General features: G+C 39.4%; 1 protein-coding gene across 2 annotated transcripts in view; it reads left to right on the top strand.

Moving 5' to 3' along the window:
• btbd11b (BTB (POZ) domain containing 11b) overlaps positions 1-22,301 on the top strand; it is a 74,811-nt gene that overhangs the window by 38,205 nt on the left and 14,305 nt on the right. For both annotated transcript variants that reach the window (XM_040025119.1, XM_040025118.1), the window contains exons 2-3: positions 10,763-10,918; positions 18,655-18,859. In XM_040025119.1, coding sequence (XP_039881053.1) covers positions 10,763-10,918; positions 18,655-18,859 — 361 coding nt within the window. The remainder of the gene's footprint in view (positions 1-10,762; positions 10,919-18,654; positions 18,860-22,301) is intronic.

Genomic DNA, 22,301 nt, shown 5'->3' with positions numbered 1-22,301 from the left:
CATTACACATAGAGTAACCTTTAGGTGTAAATTTGTGTCTTAACATTTAAGATGTCGACACAAACAACAACAAATAAACCTAACCAATCACTGGATTCAGATGACCAAGTAGTCTGTGTTGGAAGCATAAAACAAACTGTGCTCCACAGGGGAAGTAGAGGAAGCATAACGCAGGTGTTATTCTGTATTATTCACGTTGTTAATAAAACCCAGAAAAGGCCAAAACTGACAACATATTATTCAGCCTCACAATATGTTCTGACTTCACCAGACTGTGGCCCTCAGCTTCAAGCTTATTTGTTTCAACAGTGGCCTGTAAAACATACCTTCAAAAACCTCTGCAATGGCAGCACCTCTGCCTCACAACAAGTAAGAAATATGAAATTTCTATGATTAAAAAATATGACAATTGCACAGAGAATGTTATATGGTATTCTCTGCACTTTGAGAGCCAAGGATTGTGTGAAAATAATATTTGTAGACGTTGAAGGGGACACCCAAGTAGTGTTAGCTTCCTTGCTGATCTACAGGGTACAGGGTGCATTACAGGTGGAAAAACTAAGTGGGTGCCTGCACACCTAAACTAGAATTACTCATTATGAAGTGACGTCATGTGTTCCACATGTTATCAAACGAGAGGACTGTACTGCAAAGCAAGATTTCATCTTACCCAGTTAACTTCAGGGTTCACCCTGTGACTTCAGTAGTACTAATGCTGTCTTACCTGGATTTATTGGCACGGTAACTTGCTGCGAATCTAACTGTGGAGCAGGTTATCTATTAGAGATCAACAGGCATGAAATCACTGCCTATTGACCAATCAGTTTTCTGGAATTGAGCGCTACATTTGAATTCTGTTTTTTGAACCATTAAAGAGCACAAAGGCTGAAGCTGAAATAAGTCTTTTAACCAGCAAAATTATAACCGGTTTAGTCTGACTAGTTTAGTCTGATTGCTGATGTTAGACTAAGTGAATCCAGACCATGGAAAGATACCCCAGGTATACTGAAGTCACTTTGTAGTACAGTGCTCCTGTCTTCTGTCTGTAATGCTGACTAAGAAAGTAAGGAGACATCAGTCACCATTATATCTTGACAAGCCTCATCTCACTATCGGACACTTTTGATAATGAGGGAATTGATGAAGTGGCTCTAGTTGTATAAACAACTCACTTTATAGATGATCAACAATCCTGCTGTCGTATGATGCTGCTTTTTTCATGAACTCACATCATCTCTGCTGAGGGTGGGCTAGTTACAATCACAGGAAACCCTGTGATAGTGTAATGAGGAGTCAAACAATAAAAGTACTGTAACTTTGTAGAAAGCCCCCCAAAAACATTTCAAAGGAAAATGACCCAAATGAAAGACACTCAAAGGTAAAGCTAAAAATGCAAAATCCAAATCTTTATTTTGAGAGGTCAAAAACACGAAGCTACCAGCGAGGAACATGATTCCAAAAAAGGAACAGGCCGTGGAACAATCCAAAAGAGCTAACACAAAGAGATCAACAGTAATGCTAGAAAGTCCAAAAGAAAACACCGGGAATGCAGAGGGCCGTACAAGACTTGGGGAAATAACTGAGCATAACAATCTGCCACAGTGGGATTGGGAAGAGGAAACAGGTGGAGAACACAGGTGATGCAGGCAAAACAAACAACGATGGAAGATTACTAAAGGAAATGAAACTGACAAATGGACAAACCAAAAATTACAAAATAGGAAAATAAATATTTTAAAGTAAAACATGACAACAATGCAAAAACCATGACGGGCTGTGGGGCTAAAACAAATCACAAACATATAGTTTAAAATGAGGCTTAATATTTTCCTTTTAACCACTGTGAACTGTAGTTGTCATCAAGTGTTACTCAGGCAGGTGTAAAAGTGGAGGGGGAATGTTTTCACATTTGAAATGTTCAAGTTCTGTTTTATAGCAGCTGAACCTCTGTGTTGAGTCAAAATAAACTGCTCATTTTCAGCGGGATGATTGTTGACTCTGGTCTCTTCATGGAATTTGTTAACAGTAAAAATATTACCACAGCTGCCCCGTGTCTCCGTGATGACATTTCAAATATAATTTCTCCTATACATCATCCACTGATGTATACAGCGTCCCTGTGGATTACAAATCCCGATGTCATCATTCGTCACTTGTCCTTACATCCATCGCCGTGTCTAATGTATTGCCTAGAATACGTTGAATCATGCTCTCTGCCTCCTTATTGGAAATGCCATGTTTGTTGCGTGTTACTGGGATTAAGGGTAGATTCAGATCTGCAAACAGAGTTGAGTTCTTTCTATCCTGACCAGTAATCTAAATATGTGCCAAGCACTTCCTGGGAAACCTTCATCTCATAGGTACACGCGCATAACAGACACATGCAGTCAGACTGAGACACACACATGTGATGCAGACACTCATGGACAGAAATAAACATTGAACTGTGCATATATTGCACACAGGCAGTGACTGCACCTTTGCTGCCTGAAGCACTTACTGTCTTATCTACTTTGGGCTTTGCTTCACATTTATGGAATTTTAATGTCCAAGAGCCTTTTTCACTTAAAAGCTCCAAATGTTTACAAGCAGCTCCATATGATGTCATCCCATTTAAAAATGACCCAAAGGGAAAAATCCCCTCGCAGCAAATCTCATTTTATGACATTAGTCATATCCTTTAATTACTCCAGTGCCCTCGGTGCTAAATGAGCAATTACTTTAGAACACTGTTGCATTTAGCATGACTGCTTCATGTATTTGTTGAAAATTCAGAGTCTTCTCTTTTTTTTCTGCATAATTCACATGTGCTCTCTTTTTTTATTTTGACTGCATGCAGGAGATTTCATTTTTTCCCCCTTAAATTCCTACCTACATCAGATTATGTGAGGTAACGGCAAGAAGGAAAATACCATTGCACTTATTTTTAGGACTCTCCCAAATGCTTGTAGAGAAGCAGTGCAGGACGAGCGGAGAGATTACGGCTCAGTGACTTCAGATTTTTCCCTGCTGCTGATTGCCAGTGTTGTCTGGAAAGCATCCTGCGGGAAGCGTGCAACTCACGGATATTACACACAGACTTATTACCCTTGACAGAAGAAATGAGATGAAAAGAGAGAAATAATAGTGAAAGCAGCACTACCTCAGGGTGGAATAACACACAGCCAGCAGGCAGTGCTGGTTTCTCTTTGATTGGAGAAGATTGCATAATTCTAGTTGTGCCCTTGTTGTGTGTCGGTCACCCGTCACAAGTCCTCTGTGTGTGTGTGTGTGTGTGTGCGTGTGACTTTGGGTGTAGGGTTTGTGATTTTTTTGTTTACTTCTATGGTATGTTACTCTCTGTTTCCTTTTTTAGCTCTTAGTTCCTGTGTGTTGCTATTTGCAGCAATTTCGCAGGCACTATCTTGAGAAAGCCGGCATTTATTCCTTAAAAACTGCAGATTCTGGGACTCTCCTCAGCTCTTTCTGGGACAGTGGCGCGGCTGCCCCTCTGTTGGTCTCCCTTGGTCTCTTGTGTTCTGGGGGCCTCTGGATGTCTGGAGTTTTGATCTCCTCCATACCTGCTTCATGCCCTGGTGGACGGGGCTGTGGCCCCCCCACACCCTCTAGCTGATCATTACATGAAGGAACCTTTTAATACAAGCGCGTCCATGCTCACAGGTGTACACACAAACTACACCCTTATTGGCTCCTACCTCAAAGCACACTGTGTGCTGTTGATATTACGTGCTACACAATAATGTTTAATATTTAGTATTTACTGTTATATTCCCATATATCATCGTGATGTTGTTTATTGTATTGCTCTCGTTTTCTTCTGCTTGTTTTCTTTCTTTCCCTCCTCTCCGCTGTTTTTTCCCCCCTCTTCCTTTCTCCCTTTTCTTTTCCTCATTCAAGTCTGTCCCGTATCTAGCAAGTGAAAATAAAAAAAATAAATAAAATAAACAATAAAAGGTGAATCAAATACCATAGTTCATTCAGCTTTTGTTATGCTGCTCAATTAAGTTTACTGTTTACAAGACATGTGAGATTTCTACGATTTTGATGTCTAAATTGTAAAAACAAAAAGCAAAAAGAAGATACTTACTACCAGATACTACTAATAAAGGAGAGTCTTACAAAAGCTAGCCCAGTTAATGGCTGAATAGTCAGTATAAGAGCTTAACGAGCTGTGGTAAATAAATGTGGAAAATATTAGTGAGAAATTTGAAATTCAGATTATCTGTGTTTAAGTGAATTTATATTAAAAAATTTGATGTCCATGTTTTTCCAGTATTTCTTTTAATGGCACCCAACATGAGAGATAGATTTGAATTAATTTGCATTAATGTGCAATTTCTTCATTAAATGATATGTAATTATAGTGGAAAAATGCACCACAGCTGAGAAAAACACTTTATATTTATAGCTATAAACTTAAAAGATATTGCATTTACAATTAAAAGTTTTAGTGAATGGTTGCCCATTTGTACTTTTAAAAGACCTGGTTTCATTTTGACCACTTGCAAACTTAAGTTCACTATTGTGTCTCCATTAGAATCAATTTTTGGGGTCTATTTTTCTGTCCGTTAGCTCCAGAGGAAAATATCTAGGCCTTTACCTTCAAAAATCTCCCTTTTTTCTCATTTTCTTTTAGAGATTTACAGAAAGCATCCAACAAGTTTATCAGAGTGTACCTGCAGCAGCCTAGGCTAGAGGTTTTCAGGTTGGCCTGTAGGCCAAATGTTCCTTTATTGTAAATGCAATATGGTAAATGGCCTGCATTTGTATAGCGCTTTACTTAGTCCCTAAGGACCCCAAAGCTACATTCTACATTCAGTCAGTCACCCATTCATTCATTCACACACTGGTGATGAAGCTACATTGTAGCCACAGCTGCCCTGGGGCGCACTGACAGAGGCGAGGCTGCCGGACACTGGCGCCACCGGGCCCTCTGACCACCACCACTAGGCAACGGGTGAAGTGTCTTGCTCAAGGACACAACGACCGAGACTGTCAGAGCTGGGTCTCGAACCGGCAACCTTCCGATTTCAAGGCGAACTCCCAACTCGTCTACATATTAAAGGCAGAATGCACTGAATTGATTGTAATCTGTCTATTTGCTTCCTGATTTGTCAGTGTGTAATGGACTTGCTTCAAACAAGGTCAATGATGAGGTGTGACCTCAATCAAAAGAATCTAATCGAAGACAAGAGCGAATCACGCTAACAACTGAAGCAGAAACACTGTAAAGGGCAAGGTGAAAAAAATGCTTGCCACGTTGTCGAAGCTTCAGAAAGCACGAGCTAATTGTGTCCCTGAAGGTGTGAGACAGTGACTCTATCAGCTTGTAGTGGCAGCATTGTTGTATTTCTAACACACCCATGACCTCTGTGTGGAGGAGGGGTGTCAATAAAGGATCAATGTAATGCTGTATTCATTTTTAGATTCATTATATGAAACAGGATTTGTTTTCAGTGGGCTCTCTCCTCTGATCATGTGCAAACAAAAACAAACCTAAACCCACAGTTGGGACGTGTTTCCTTCGGCGGTTTACTCATACTTGTATAAGAACACATCAGGAGGCTTGTGTGCTTCCTTCGGAACAACACATCACGTAAACTCAGAAGCCTTTTCCATTCTGCATTCTGGATCATCAGCAGACTGTATCTTGAACGTGACTACAGAAGAGGAAATATTCAGTTTGGGTTTAGCTGAACACATTGTTCTACCAGCAGATCACATCCCATGAAGTGTCTGGGATTAAGACTTTTTAATTACTGATAATTATGTGTGTGTGTCTGCTTTTGTGTGCACGCTCTTCAGCGTTGCATACAGCGTGACTTGTTATTAACTTGTTTGCAGCTCCTGACTGTAAATGAGCATTTGTGTGAATGTATGTGTGTGTGTGTGGTTCCCTCTGCCAGTTTCCTAATTTTACCAGACATTTTGAAGGGTACATTTACTTTTTCGCAGAACTCCTTCACACCCGTGTGGTGAGCACAGGTCTAAAAAATTGAAAGCTTGTGGCTACCTCAGACCATACTGTGGTTACCTGAGAACCCAAGCCAAAACCATACCTCTGGAGATTTACAGTCTACCCATGCATACCTGGTCTGTAATAAAAAAAAATACTAGATTTATATTTACGCCCCTTTTCTTTCTGCAGTTCAATTACTCTTGATGGCAGCCTTCAGGAGTAAGAAAGGAATTTTAACACATTTCACCACTCTGTTTTCTGCTTTCTGTCGTGCTATGTCTCCCTCTATGATCACTTGCTCAGTATACATATGGTGGCCATCTGGCCTGGCAGAACAGTCATGGAGCCTAGCGTGGGGCAGCACTACTGTGATCCATGTACAGTAACAACATTATTAACCCTTTACAGCCAAAAAGAGTGTTTATGTCTGGCCTGTATGATTTTTTTGACTGTCTGCCCTTCTGCTTTCTTTTTCTCACTCTGCTATTTAAATAATAGGTCAGATCATCTTGTACATTTGCATTGCTTAAAGCGCTTTTTTTCTAAAACAAAGCCCCACTCTGCTTTCTCTGTACCTTATCTGCATGTAAAAAACTTAAGCCAACGTTCCTGCAGAGCTAAAATATGTTTAGAGAAGTGCACTTCCCTGTGCGTCCCTCCAAAATAGATTTTAAATGCAGGGTAGGAGCCACATCGAGGTCAGCATTCCTGCCCCACTGCTCTAGTCAACCCTGAGAAGAGTCAGCAGATCCATACTACTACTACTACCACTGCTACTACCACTACTACTACTCCTTCCACTACTGCTAATCAAATCAACAAACATTGCAGTTTTTTTAAATTCATATACAGACTCACAGTTTAGGTAACATTTAGTGATATTTTGGGGAAATCCTTCTAGCTGAAACGTTAAGAAAAGAAGACTAAAGTTTCATGCTTGTACATTTCTGTGAATTTAAAGGATTTGTGGTTTGAGCGCATCCAAGTTGTCACTGGGTGAGAAGTGCAGGTTGCCAGTCCATTTCACTGGGAAGATTAAAATGTGTTTATTATTGTTTAACGATTTATTTTAACCCAGACTATGAAAAAATGTGAATTCACCAGGCAGGAGTGCAATAGTACACATCTATCCAAAAGTTAGTCTTGTAAAATCTAAAAAAAAAAAAAAAAACACAAAAAAACTGTGAATTAAGAGTTTGTAACACATGTCTCATCTCAATATATTTTAGTGGCAAACATGAAATACATTGGACCGTGCAGTGGGTCTATGCAGCTGTCTATCACTGAATATGACTAAGGTGCATTCTGTGACATCTTAATGGGAACTCCTGCACGCGTTACTTCTTCTTCGTTGACACTGTCTTGCCTGGAGGATCATCCAGCCTCATCTCTTCAGTAACACTGAATAGCTGCCATATGGCGAACGCAACCGGCCCACTTAAAGAGAGGCAGGTGCACGATAGGATATCTCAGTATTATATAACCTAGCGTGGTTGCCAACTATTATTTCTTTATGATTATGCGCAATAATAAACTTAAAACATTATGTGAGGTAATTGAAAAACCTGAGAGCATTTCCCAAGAGATTCAAAGTGTAAAGACAGAGTGACATCTGGAGGAAGATACTCACGCAAACATAGACACAGAGAGCAGCCGCAGTGGCTGCCTGGCATGTAAGAGCTCCATCAGTGCCTGCCTGAGGTTAGACAGTGCCTTGCATTAGGAGGCAAAGAGCCAGTGAGTCACCTTGCCTCAGTCTATACTCAGAGCAACCACCATCACTGTCAGCTGGTTCTGCTATTTCCCTGAACGAGATTAAGGAGCATGACAGTTGAAAGATCAAATGTAATGTATGTTTGTTAGATTTTTTTTTTACTTCTATGTTTATACACAAGTTAAAAAAGCCAGAATGATGGATCTCATTGCTTATTTACTTTTACAAACTAGTTGGCAACTTATCACGGAGACAAAGTCTGACAAACACTTGTTCTGCTGTGATGAATGTACTGTAAACAATACAGTCAGAGCAGCCATGATAATACAGTTTCAGAGTTTTCTGCGTGACATTCACTAAAATTTTGTTTCTTTTGTTGGTGAATATCTAACAATAGATATGTGTGATAAAGCAGTAATACTGCAACCAGTCCAGGGTGTACCGCACCTCTTGACCAACGACAGCTGGAATAGGCTCTGCCCTGGCCCTTGCTGCAACACTGAATTACATATATGTTTAAGAAGATGGATGGATGGAAAGAATGATAGGAAGTTATGCCATAAAGGGTTATTTACAACCTGAGAAGATTTATTTATTTAGAAGTAAATGAAAGACTGTCAATGGACCAAAGCCTACTGCATCCATAAACATGTATTTTTCCATCACTGTGCTATGGGGATGATATGGTGACCACTTTGGTATAATAAACAGGTTGCTGTAATATTTTGTACAAATATTGTACAGTTCCTGTTATTTTTACTGGCTTGATGATAAATTGGCTGCATCACTTGTGGTTTATTTCAGAACTTTTGTATAACTTTACTGTGAAGACTAATTTACAGCCATCCAAAGTTGTGGACTTGTAGCTTGTTAGAGATGATGAATTTCAAGAAGAAAATGTAGTTGTAATATTTCTGTAATACCAGATTTATTTATTACTACAAACTATTTTTGGTGTAGTAAACCTAATATTGATGGTAAGTAGGTGTTAAGTAACTTGCCTTTAAACAGCTGTATTCTTTTTTAGAGAAAAAAGATATATGTAACATATATAATATGTTATGTATGTTTATCTTTATCATAACTTTTTTTGACAAAAAGTATCAAATTGAATTCGTTAGTCTTTTCTATTCATCTTCACAAGATGAACAAATAATTAAATAAAATTAATAATGAAAGATTTACTGGTTTAAAATGAATTAGGCTTTTTTGAAATCATTTTATTATAATTGTTGTATGTGTAGTGCATTATTGTGCTAGATCACAACTGGATGCCTTTAGTCTGGGCACATCAAAGGAAGTAGGTCATGAGTCCTGTAGGCACACTGAATGGGTTATTTACTCTGATGTATAATTGTTTGAAAGGAAAGTAAGAGGCTGGAAGGTGCCAGGGTATCCCTCCTGCTGGTTTAAATGGTTTAAGATGGATTTCCAGCAGTTTGCACAACCGCATGTCAAAGAAGGCACACTGTGAGCAATAAAAGCAATAACAAAGGTGTTTTAAAGAAATCCCTGTAGACAGGTTCATTATGCAGAAACAGAAAGTAAGTTTCTTTTCTTTATACTCTGTCTTGCTGGTTCACGTTGGACTCTGACTGACAATGGAAGCGAGTAAGAAAACCTGACACTGGTGCAGCAGATGATGACATCTTGTCCCTCAGGCTGACAGTAGCTCTCTGGTTTTACAAAGATATAGATTAGATAGTGCCAAGACTGCTGCTCTCTAGGTTTACAGGATAAGCAACTGTGACTTATTGACTGTTTTTGCACCAGGATTTTTTATTCCTTGTATAATGCACAGTGAACCACAAACATAAATAATGTATGATTACAGGTATTACCTCAGATGAGAGCTGAAACATCTTGAAGAAACTTAAGGAAGTTCAGTCGCTTTTTTTTCCAAGCTCCTTAGCTCACCATGACCTGAATGACCGAGAACCTACAGACACTACGATTACAAGTATCTTTTTATAAACCAGCACATTTAAAGAACTTCTTTGAGTTGATTATTATGGCTGTTTGTTTTTTTTATCTCTAGGTGTTAGTAGTGCTACACTTGATCTTTCTATTTGCAAATGTAAGTGAACATGTGCTCATATGTTAGAAAACATTTTTCAAAAAGTAATATTCCATGAACAGTGCATTAATTTGATGATCATTTAGATTGTCCAGTCAGTGTGTAAAAAAAACTATTACAAAAACTATTTATGTCGGCCTTTTGCATGCATTTTTTCCTGCCTTGTGAAAGTAAAAAGAATCACTTCATAAGTAGCTGCCTGCTTCCTGCACAACAGAATAATGAGTGCCACATGTACATGTGCATTTAACTTGGAAGAATATTCTAATAGACATTAAAACCAAAGCTAATTTTCCATCAGTGATTAGAGGGCTAAGCAGAGAGTCGCAGCCTTTAGTCATTTCATAAGTTGACACCCTGCGAACATTGAGAAGGCTGCAGCACAAAGCTGCAGAGGAATCGGAAACTGTCAGCAGAGCGAAATGGAGAATCTGCCTCATCACTCACAGAGCGAGGAAGAGCTGTGAATAATGAAACCACATTTTAAATATTACACGTTATTACCTTTGGGAGAAGTGTCTGACAGGTGTAGCTAGGAGGCAGAAATACTACATTGTATTGCTTCCATTGTTTTCACAATCAAACTCTCACTCTGGATATAAATAATTATGCGCGCAGTTTCTAATATCCTGAACCTTTGTGTTCTTTCCATTTATATGATAGGAGGAAAATGAGATATTAATGACATTTTAGAATACCAGTTTTAATCCTTCAAGAATATGAGAAAACAACGCAGCATATTTATTGTATTTAGCAGGGACATTTCTCCAGAAACGAATAGTACTGGATATACAATTGCTAAAAAGCAAGCACAGATGACAAAGATAGAAGATACCACTGGTGAAAAAAATCAAACCTGTAAACATTAAAAATGCAGCCACGATAAAAACACAAAAACTGTGTCCGATACATAGTTTAAATGATCCCTTTTTAGAGCGTGCACGCCTGCCTGTGCTATAGCATGAGTCCCACATGCACATGTGATATTCATCTGTTTTTCTCTCGCTCTCAGGTGTGCTCAGCCTACCCGAGGGTCTAACTCTTCAAAGGGACCAGCAGCAGCAGCGAGCTGGGAAGAGTGGAGAGGGAAACACCTACAGTCAGTCCGAACTGCGCTCCATTGAACAGTGCTTACTGGCCACGAGAGTGGGCAGCATCTCTGAACTGAGTGAGTCGTATATGTATGTGTGAGTGCATGCATGTGGAAAAGTGGAGGTGCAGAGGTGAGAAAACTATTATGTACCCCTCCCCTCCAGAGCCACTATGCATTTGAGCAAGGCATTTGGTTATTCGGCTCTTTCTTTGGAGCCGTTTGTGTCCCATAAAAATATTACAGGGCTTGTGATGCTTATTCAACATGCTTTTCTGGTTCTGTGCACAGAGCCATAGAAAGTTGTTTCCCAGCTTTGGTTTTGACAGTTGACTGAGATGTTTTTTAAAAATGGAAAAAAAAAACCTCAAGTAAAAAAGTTCAGTCTCCACCAACGCCTGTGGGATAAATTTGCAAGTGAGGTCTTATCATCCGACTTTCCCAACAGTGAACATTTTTCACAGCAGACATTTTGACTTGATACAGCATAAACCTTACTGATGACTCTGTTCTACACAAATGTCCCAGTAAGCCATGCAAATGTGACCGTGAGACAGCATACCCAAAACTCTTACTGCTTGAATTCAGCTGTTATTATTAAAATTATGTTGGAGCGAAGCAGGACAGCTGCATTTCAATATCTTGTCAAAAGACTTTGCAGAACAGTACGGCTTTTATAGCATCACATTCGTGTTCACAAGTCACAACTGCAGCTGTGATATTTATAAGTCTGCACTTTATATGTTAGCACAGTTTTGGATACCTGCTTCATATAACACGACAAGACGTTGCTTGAGACGAGTTCTTTAGTTCTTTTTAGAGGCCTGAACTTTAAAAATACAGTGTGTGCATCAGTCTTTAATCACTGAGGTTTGAAAGCCTGCAGAAATCTTGCAGGCGATTTTCAAAACAATTCCAAAAAACAAGGGGAGAAAAAGGAAATTCTCTTATCACTTACAGGTATTGTAGAAAAATCTCCATCCTTGAGGTGATGGACATGTCCATCATACAAACAGTACTGTGCAAAAGGCTTAAGCTGGTCCTCATTTCTTTATATTTTGCTTACAAGGAGCCAGGCTTTACTGTAATTTTTTAAAGCAGTCTTGAGCAATAGTTCTCCAGGATCAAATTTTTTTTTCTTTGGAGAAAATGAATTGTATCTTTAGGCACTTTTTACTTGCTGTCTGTTGCAAAAAAAAAAAACCCCTCAAACATCATATGCCAATGGTAACACAGGTATAAAACAGTACTTTTGCACAAAGAGCTATTAGCCAAAACTATAAGCCAAACAGAAGTGTCAGACCTAAAAACAGATGAACGGTATCTGAAAGGCATGCCATTGACAAAAAAATAAGAAATCCAGCAAAGACCTGACTCTGTACCTGCAGGATGCATCTGATCATTTCAGTTGATTCTTCTACTGTTCACTGAAGCCTCATCAGAAATGGTCTGAGTAGAAGGGTAGCTGTCAGGAAGCCATTCTTAAGGAAGGGAAACAGGGAGGAAAGGCTGAGGTATGCCAAACTGGACTGAAAATAGGTGGTAACAGGTCTAATTAAGTGATGAATCCAAATTTGCCATTTTTGGTTTAAAGCATTGTTGGTATGGAAGGTGTCAGGAGAGAGGTACAACAGTGAGTGTCTACAGCCATCTGTAAAACACGGTGTTTCTGTCATGGTTTTGGTTGCATTGCAACCAGTAAAGTTTTCAATCTTGTCTAAACTGATGCAATTAAAAATACCATAAGATTTTGATCCACCATGCAATACTATACGGAAAGCATCTGATTGGCAGCAGCCTTATTTCTCAGCATGGCAATGATCCCAGACATAGTACCAATGCATTAAAAACATGCCTGGATAGAAAAACACACTGTAACACTAGTGAAGCAGCGTGGGATCATCTTGAGAATGGAACAAAAAGTAGCCAACGTTCTATGAAGAGCTTTCAATGTCCTTTAAGAATCCTGGAGAAACATTCCTGAAGACTGCCTAAAGAAAAGACAAGAAAGCTTGCCTGGGAGAGTTCAGACTGTTAAGGAATAACAGTTTTCAAGCTTGTTAGAATTGCACAAACTGCTTTATATGTGTATTTCCATGTATGTTTGCACACTTTTCAATAATCACTGCACCAACTTCCCTACTTGCACAAAGAAATGAAAGAAATTTACACACTACTGTATCTTACTCTTATTCTTTTTAGTGAAGGTGTTCAGCTCTGGAAAATCTTCACATTCCAGCTAGATGACATTATCATCTAATGTGATAATCTGATGTTTGATAGAGCAGGAATATTGTCCTGCTCTATCAGTAAATCACTATATTATAATCTGACCGCAAGTGTGCTTATTTAAATAAATGTGTGGGAGTTACACTGTCAATGGGAGCAATTCTAATGAACCACAGCCATTCATTAAAATAAATGATTTTAGCTTAGAAGTTTGACAAGTCCTCCAAAAGTTAATTGAATGCATGTCCACTTACAATGTACTCATTATTTAAAGAATAATGGGCGTCATAATGCTGTCTGCTTACGCTTATACAACATGAAGTCATTTACATAAGCCTTAGTTGTCAGTTTTCTCTCATTGTAATAGGTTTTCAGCATTACATACTGGTTGTATTTGACATTTTTGTCTTTGCTCACAAAAATTGGACAATATGCTATAGACCTCAAACAAGATCCAGTATAAAGCTTTCACAACAGTTTCTACTTTGGGTTCTGTTTTAAGGGGAAACTTTACAACAAATGATAATGGCGCTTGAAGACATCTGCAAGCTGTGCTGCGAACACAGCGGCACATATTCCCATTTGATTTGATCAGATATAATCACAGAATCGGGATGTTCCTTTTCAAGTGCTGAACAGTTGCGTCTTTAGTTGCAGCTCTGCAAGAAAGAAAGGACAGCAGTGTCAAGAAGAATAATGGTGCATACGCTGAAAAAAGCACAGATTGTGTCCTAATGTGCATGACAAAAAATTAAAAAATAAATCAATCCCCAAGCCAAATAATGTGGGAAGGGTCTGTTTCTGTTGCTATAGCATCAGCGTACTAAGAAAAGACTCAGAAAGTATTTCCTGTATATCCAGCGTAAATATTTATCATCACAATAAAAACTGAGACAGTTCTCTTCACTGCATGCTGTTCCGACTGCAGGGCAGCTTCAGTGATGAGCCACATCGCAGGGCCTCTGTCCGTGTTGTATTGATGAGGTCAAGCAAGGACTTGTACTGTTATGTTGACACTGCAAACACACTGTGAGACAACAGAGCCGCTCATGTCTAATAGGACAGCTTAGTCCAGTGGTAATGTTATCAGCTCTGGAGAGCAATTCTGTAAATAACTAGAGGATTTGCAGCCAGTCGCTCAGCTCAAGCTGAAACAAAATGAATAACTGTGAAAAGCAGCAGTGATTGCACTGTCAGGCTGTCACAAAGTCAATTTTTTTGAAAGAGACTAAGATATGAATGAAGGAGTAAAAGATTAAAAGGTTAGGGGGAAAAGAACAGTAAGAGTTTCTGAAACAAGTTTCCTGGAATAAACCAACCTTGGCTCTTCCAGCACAGTAAAAATATGAATCCTGCAGTGTGAGTTTTTCACACTGGCATTTAGACTCAATTTAAGAGGTTTCTCGCTGATTTACCTCTTTGTATTTCCTCATCTCTTCTAGCAAAAGGCCATATTAGCATATCTGAAATGATGGCTCCACAAATGCTGCAGTTATTAGGACTATGGGTGTGTCATGATCACTCAGTCATGCTGTCCTACTTCAGATATTTTCCACATATTGCTGTGTGTGTTGCTAAATCTGAACTAGTCTTTTCACAGAAGTGGCAATGGATGAAGGATACGTGTCCGTGGAAACTCTTTACTCTTTACACCACAAAGAGCAGACGCATGTTTTCTGTGCAAACTGCTTAAACGTAAATTTGAAAGAATTAGTTTAATATACTGGGAAATATACAAGAGTTACGTGAGCCAAGCTTGTCCGTGGTATTTAAGCTAGATTAAGGTAACAGTGTGCTGTCTGTTGCTTCAAAGACTATTTTCTCCTCTTTGAATTTTACTATATAAAACATTACACTTCCTTCCATAAATCAGTTTTAATAATAAACTGAATCAATCCTAAAGCCTCAAGGTTCTCAAATTCTCCCTAAGTGAGTTCCCCATTTTTTTAAGAAGTCAGCCTGAATCTCTCCATCTTTTCTGTCTTTTTGCTGAATGCCATTAATTTGGAAATAATGAGACTGACAGCCGGACCAATTAACAAACTGTTGGAGTTGTTTCCAGAATGCTAACTAATATGATGCTGTGTAGAAAAGAGTTATCCAATCAGTATTTGAGCAAATACTTTGCCTTATTAGACCACATAGTGCGAAATGCAAACATGTGAAATCTCTCCAGCACCAAGCTGTTTTATTTTAATTTCTTTTGTAACTCGTGTAAAGGTCAAGCTGTCTTACAGTTTTCCAAAATTCATTAACTCAAGTAATTTCAATAGTATCCTTCAGTGGTGTTTAAAAATGACTATATATAAACCATACCATCAATTTTATATATACTAAACACAATTTAGAAACAGAGAAACAAGAGTGAAGCAGTCACAGATTACCTCTATTCTGTCTCTAGTTTTATATGTCACTAAAATAATAATGCCTGTATTATCCATTCATGATTCAAAGCTAGCCTTAATTTCCTTTGTCGGTACTCAGTCCTTTATTATTAGTTAATGTCGCTGATTAAAAAAACATGCTTCAAATGTCATTATTCATTATTATTATTAGACTTTTGTCTCATCTCTTTCTGTTCATCATAACATTTATGTCTTTACTCTAAGTCGAGCGTGATTGTTTTTCTATTCTCCACCAAGAACTTACAGCAGGTGCTGCTAATCAGCCACTGATGTTTAAAGATCATTTTGTTCCTGTAGCTGTGAAAATGTCTTGATTTTCTCATTTATCTCCTCTGGGGTTGTGGTTATTTTATTTTATTTTTTACCACATTTCAAATAAAACAGCAAGTTAATTATTTTTTTGTGGTTTTCTTTGCACAAAGTGTTAAAAGTGTTTTGCTCTGTGGTCAGCGCAACACTTGGAATTATGTCTTTACAGCCTCGATGCTAAATGATATCAAATGAGGTTAATAAGCGTCTGTGCGATGGTTCAGCTCTTGTTCACCATTTCTCTCAAAGCTATTCTATATCTACAACTATGTATGTCAAACCTCTGCATATATATTTCCTTCTTTACTAAAAATTCTCAAGTCCTCTAACAGCAAGAAATGTTACTTTCGGATTTTGTCCAAACTAACCTGACTAGATTGAAAGACGGCAGAGTTCGGACTCACACAGATTACTGCAGGGACACTGTGTGCTGTGATGGCCCCTCAAAAGTAAAGCAGAGGTAGTTAAAGAGTAGAAGTTCCACTCACGACTACACTAACAGACAGTTTGTGCCCTCCATGCTATCCGCTATGTGTGGCAGAGAGTGCCTGAGAGTTCTGGATGTTGTGAAATGGACAAAACTAATAGCAAAAGAATAGCATAGCATCTTGTTGAGGCAGGATGGCCACAGGCGGCTGTTATAATCACGACGTAGTGGCAAATAACTGAAGCACAGAACGTGTGATGATGGCAGCAGCTGCACAGCGAGAATTTCTACATTTAGTCTGTTCCTTCCCCTTCCATGCAAGACCACCTGGGTTGGCTGGAAGACTGTTTACTTAGCCTAGCAGGGCGAAGGACACTGTCTCAGCTGAACTCTGGACATGCACACACATAGGGTCACAGGGTAAGATGGCGCCGCCATTGCGTGCAATAGGTCGGCAGCCTTATGAAATTTCCCCTCGTGGGACTAATAAAGGTATATCAATTCAGTTCAATTCAATACATTTATCTCGCTCACTGTTGAACATTACACTGCCTTCAGACTCTGCAGTAATGAGCAGGGTGCTTGTTATGTGGGTCCTGCATTGCTGTTTACTGACCTTAAGCCAGCTCTCATAAAACCCCTTCTAATTTAAACCAGTGCCATTACACTCTGTAAACTGGTCGATTTGTGTGATTTTGCTATTCGAGGATGGTTATAAAGCTCTGAAAACATGGAGAGCATGACCCCACTGCTAAAAGGTAATTACTGAGAACCTGAGAAGCAGGATCTGCTGTGTGTGTCCTCCACCTCTCCTCTTCTTGTTGGTATAAAGAATTAATCACCAAGGATGAGGTATTGATTAAAAGCTTGGATCTTGTAATTAAAAGTCTATTGACATTTTAGCTTATTAAACTGTCGCACTTCTGAATGACCTTCCAAAGAGAAATCTTACCACTTTGTGCCGCACCTACACCTGCTACAGTGATCTCACGTGAAGCTGCACTACTGTTGGACTTTTTCAGCTTTGAAATAATCTACATTCTTAACTTCGTGAGCCTTCTCAGCCAGGAAAGGAAATGTCACAGAGCAGCATAAATAAGACATGAAAACTGCCTGCTGCTGACCACCTTGGCTCCCTTACTGAACTTCAAAGGGAACTGTTACCAGCTTATCTGTATTCCCATTGGTACAATTAAGAGAAAGAAGGAGTAACAGAGAGTAACTGGAACAGCAAAGCTTAAGCTAAAAGTCTACAAGAGGTGGTCATTCCTGGCATAATTTTCCCTGCTCATTGAATCACAACATGATTTCTCTATCAGTGCAGCGCCACTGTTCCCAAAGGACAGTTGATTGTTTTATTGCATGAATGCTCCTCCCTCATTCAGGCATCCTTTTCACACTTGCCTCTCACATTGTCATGGCTAAATGGAGTCTTGGCAAGCGCCAAATAGCGCAATTTTGATGCTAAACAAACCCTTTTGTGTATGAGAATGGCTGTTTGTTCCCTCTCTGTATCGAATAGTCACACATACAATATAGTCCATTGGAAACAGGGAACCAAGTGTCATCATGCTCTATTGCTTTTGTGCCTTCAACATTATCAAACTGGCCAGGACAATATGTCACAGTGTGTCTTTCTTTCCTTCTTTTTTTTTAAGAGCGACCCTGCTTCACAATTTCATCACATTTTCTCATCACGCGGTGGGTCTAGACAGGAAGGGAGAAGCGACGGTAACCTGACAGCATTCAGCAAAATGGGATTTGAGTCCAGCTGTAATAAAACAGGGTTGTTTTTCAAGTAAGCATTCAATAACTAACCAACCACAGTCACATGAAAGAATTGGGCTGTCTGTTAAAGAAACTTCTAGGCCAGCTCTTGATTTCTGATTAACTGAATTTGCTCTACAAAAAGGCCATCTGTCTGGTCCCCACGGCATAAAAAGCTGGCTTGAACATACTTTTCCAAGAACTATTTACTTTTTTTTCTAAACCAGCTAGGAGAACGTTCAGATTTTTATTAGCAAAACCCTCTCGAGTTTGGAGTTTTGAAGCCCAACTGGATGACCTTAAAGTACTGACAAATTATGCAGGGGAAATAGCTTGGAGTAGCTATGTTTATCCATAAATATTCATTCTTCATCCATTGCAGTCCTGGGCATGCTTTTTCTCTCGCTCTCCTCCTGTGAGCTGCACAGAAAGAACTGGGATGAACCCTGTCTTTTTCCTGATTGTGGTGCATGGAAACTCTCGATTTCCCCTGACAGAGTGAGCTCCAAGGGGGCTGGGAGGAATAAAGATAATTCCCAGATGTCTTTTTAAAGGCCATGTGCTTAAAATATTTCGGTCTCATCTCTCTCATCTACTGAGTGAACCCGTGAATTCGTTTCTCACTGTCTGTGTTCATTTTGTGTTTTCCTGTTTGTATTGTCTGTGTATGTGTGTAGGTGACTTGGTGTCACGGGCTATGCACCACCTACAGCCACTGTATATGAAGAACCACAACAATGGGACACCAATGCACCAGAAAAGCGGCGTGATACTCTGGGCGCCGGAAGCTATCTACACGCTGTGCTACTTCATGCACTGCCCTCAGATGGAGTGGGAAAACCCCAACGTTGAACCCTCCAAGGTCACCTTACAAACCGAGAGGTTAGAAGCAAACACGCAAAATAAAGGAAATGCACGTCCACATTGCTCATCAGCAACACTCAGCAGTAAAAGAAAAAAGTCAGAGTAACAGAGCGTCACTGCATCTGGTGGCTCACGGAGCCAGTGAACCACAATCAGTTAGTCTGCTTTTCTTATTCGCGCTTGTTTTCCTATATTTTTTAAAAAGAAAAGAAACGTCTAAACATGTCTTTACAGCGTCAAAGCACACAAAGCTTTTACCTACGGGAAGGTTTACAAGCTGTTTACTAGATTTGTACCTCAAGAATTAGCAGACAGCATAGATTTTATAGAACAAGAGGGTTATAACTGAACTGATTTCACCTTTTGGTTTGTGGGCTACCTTTTTAAAGTCATATTGTTTGTATGATAACTGGCAAGAAAAGAAACCGGCACCACACAGATGGTTGAGAGCTCCTGCCAGAGTACAGAGCACCAGAAATGCTGAGTTCCCCCACCTGTCACCCAAAGCATCACAATATTGGTAAATTATAGGAAATTCCTCCACTTCATTGAGTCATGAAAGGGAAACTTTCTTCTGCTTTTGTTCATTTCTGTCCGTGGCTGTTTAAGGGACTGCAGTTTTTTACACTTGACATTAGATTTAGATTTTTGAGCCCTGCGATCGACGCTTTATCAAGATGAAAACTGAGTGAATGTTTATCTTACCTTCATCAGAAGGACATATACAAAATTCCCAATCTCCTCGATACCTGTAAAGGTTGTCAGCTTAATTTGAAAATCTATGTGCTATAACAAACTATGGAACTGAGATTCAGTTTCAGTCAACCTGCATCAAGACCTGAAAAGCAAGTCAGGTGAGCAGCACAATGTTAAGCCTTTATTTGTCTACCAAAAAATAAAGCACTACATTATGGAGGTAAAACAGGAAACAGGAAAGCTCATAAATATTACAATTTATTAGTTTAGTAGTAATAATAAAGGCACACCACAAGTCACTGGGACAAAAAGTGGAAACTGCCTTTGGTTAGACACAATCAAAGCTTCTGCATGTCTCTTCCTCCTCCTCCTCACCTTATAACACAGTCCGGTGGTGATGCTGCTTCTGCAGAGATCATTCTGCTGCAACTGTACACCTCTGCTGACTGTTTTTTTTTCTTTATTATTGTATTTCTGGCTCTCTGTGCTAAGCCGTGAAATGGCAGACCAGATGTTTTCCTCTGGAAGGAAAGTACAGTGAATTGTCAAAGTCTTGGCTACTTGAGCGAGCCCTCTGGGTGACCTGAGTCGTGGAAGGAAGGGGCAGTTGGAGCAGCCGCGAACAGACTTGCATTGAGAATTACCACCACTGCCCTATTGGGAATTTATATTCAGGAAGCTGTGGGACTCTGACGGTGACACATGTGGCATGAAAATTAGGCAGTGTTTCCATAGTGTTTGGATACATGTTCCCACAGTGTTCACTTTCTTTGCCACTTCTACTCATGAAACATTTATTCGCTGCATGTTCAGTATTTCCTCTGCTTTGGTAGAAACCTCTGTGGAATACAGAGCTGACAGTTGAGCCTGAGCAGTCCAGACTTTCATCACCTGTCGTGGAGCAATTTATCAGTTAATGTGTGTCCCAGATATCCAACCGTTTGTAACCAACATCATATTTAGCGCATGTTATTATATTTTTTTTAGGTCATTTTAAATCCAATTCTGGACCCAACATTAAGGAAATCCCTCTGATTTCAACTGTTTCCTTGCAGAATGTCTGCACTTTTAAAGAGCACTGCATGGAAACAGGGCGACCTTGAACTGTTTGTGAACCAAAGTTTCCATTGGACTTGAGAAGGAATGCATTATACGTTCCCTGACTCTTGATTAGGTGTTGTGCAGAGCTTTAATGAAGTCTGCAGAAGTAATAATGTCACGTGGCTGTAGGTCAGGCTCCTTTGAAGTGAGTAAAACACAAACACAAGGGTTTGCATTTCTTAGCATATCAAACTAATATTGAGTGACCCTCCTGTCAGCTTAAAGTAGCAGAGATGAGAGAGTTGTGCAATCAGCGTGTGTCAAGGGCAGCCCAGCCATTAAGACATCCTTTGTAAAGCGACATACTGATTAATAAATCCGCAAAGAGCACACAAAGACAAACACATAACCAGCTTCTGGATTTGGCAACAGTCAAATAATCTGACAGAGTTTTTTAAAAGAAACTAAACAAATTGCTACTACTGTCGTCCAAATGCTGTTATATAATTAAAATGATACATGGTTTAAAAAGTAAATATCAGTTTGTTTAAAAACATTTTTGTTTGCATTCCAATAGCGTGTGTCAGACTTTTGTCCTATTATATTACATAATAAGGTCTTGAAAAGTCATTGTTCTTCTGTAGTTATAAAGCACATGGGTGTGTCATTATGTTTTGCATTACCAACTCACTTGAGATTGCTTTTGTATCAGTCAGTCACAAAGGTGAACACGCATATTGTATATGTATTTCCATTCATATGGATTCCATATGGCTGTTGTAAACACTGATGCAGGATGAGTGGAGGAGAGAAGGCCAGAGGTAGAGGTTTTGAATTCTTCTATTTTACATAATTAAAACCAGAACACGGCTTCAGGGATTAACGATGGGCATCTCTTGTTATTACTGACATTTTATACGCTGAGCAATCAGGCTGTTATAGATGAAAATGATTGCCACATGTATTGATAATAAAAAAAAAGTTACAGGCTTTGGGTGATGGTGGGATAATAATACGACCTCGCCTGAGGTTTTCTCTGTGCTGTTTACTGATTACATGCAAAGAGGACAACTTTAATAAAGGTGAGCTCAATATAAACTGAAGCATTTGTGGTCCTGGCGCTGGCTTTTGATTCTCTTTTCTCAGCTGTGGTCAACATGGAGCATGAAGGAGCTAGACTCATTTGAAATGAATCTAATTACATAAGCCCAGATGATATGTAGTAAACATAGCTTGTTTGAGAGCCCATGGGGGGTTTTGCCTGGTTGGTAATGCAACCTAGATTGTTTGCTCTGTGCAAATACAGCTTTAAACGCCTGTGTGCTCTCTCAGTCTTCTCTGTCAGAGAACAGGATGTATGATGTATAATGGTTGTTACCTGCTGCCGTCTGAACGCCGCAGTACTGTACATTTCCAAGGAAGCAAACACACGATCAGTTTACCTTAACTGATAATGATCTTTTATAATTACTGAAATACGTTACACGGAGCATTATAGGAAAACATGAGGAGGAACTGCAGTACTTGATCTTGTGGAGTGAAAATGATGACACATGTAATTCCTGGCAGCATTATGACATCACGATTCTTTTAAAGGCATATAAGTCTTATAATGCATCATCCCCAATTTGCAGTGCATTGTGTTGGTTTATATGGTGCATTGTGGCATATGGGTTTATGTTCTATTAAACAATAAGCAACAGCGGGGCAGTATTTTATGGTA

This window comes from Simochromis diagramma, unplaced genomic scaffold (genome assembly GCF_900408965.1).
Source record: "Simochromis diagramma unplaced genomic scaffold, fSimDia1.1 OVJJ01000293.1, whole genome shotgun sequence".
NCBI classification, from domain to species: domain Eukaryota; kingdom Metazoa; phylum Chordata; class Actinopteri; order Cichliformes; family Cichlidae; genus Simochromis; species Simochromis diagramma.
The sequence above is the reverse complement of the archived record's forward strand: the minus strand, read 5'-3'. Positions and strand labels throughout refer to the sequence as shown.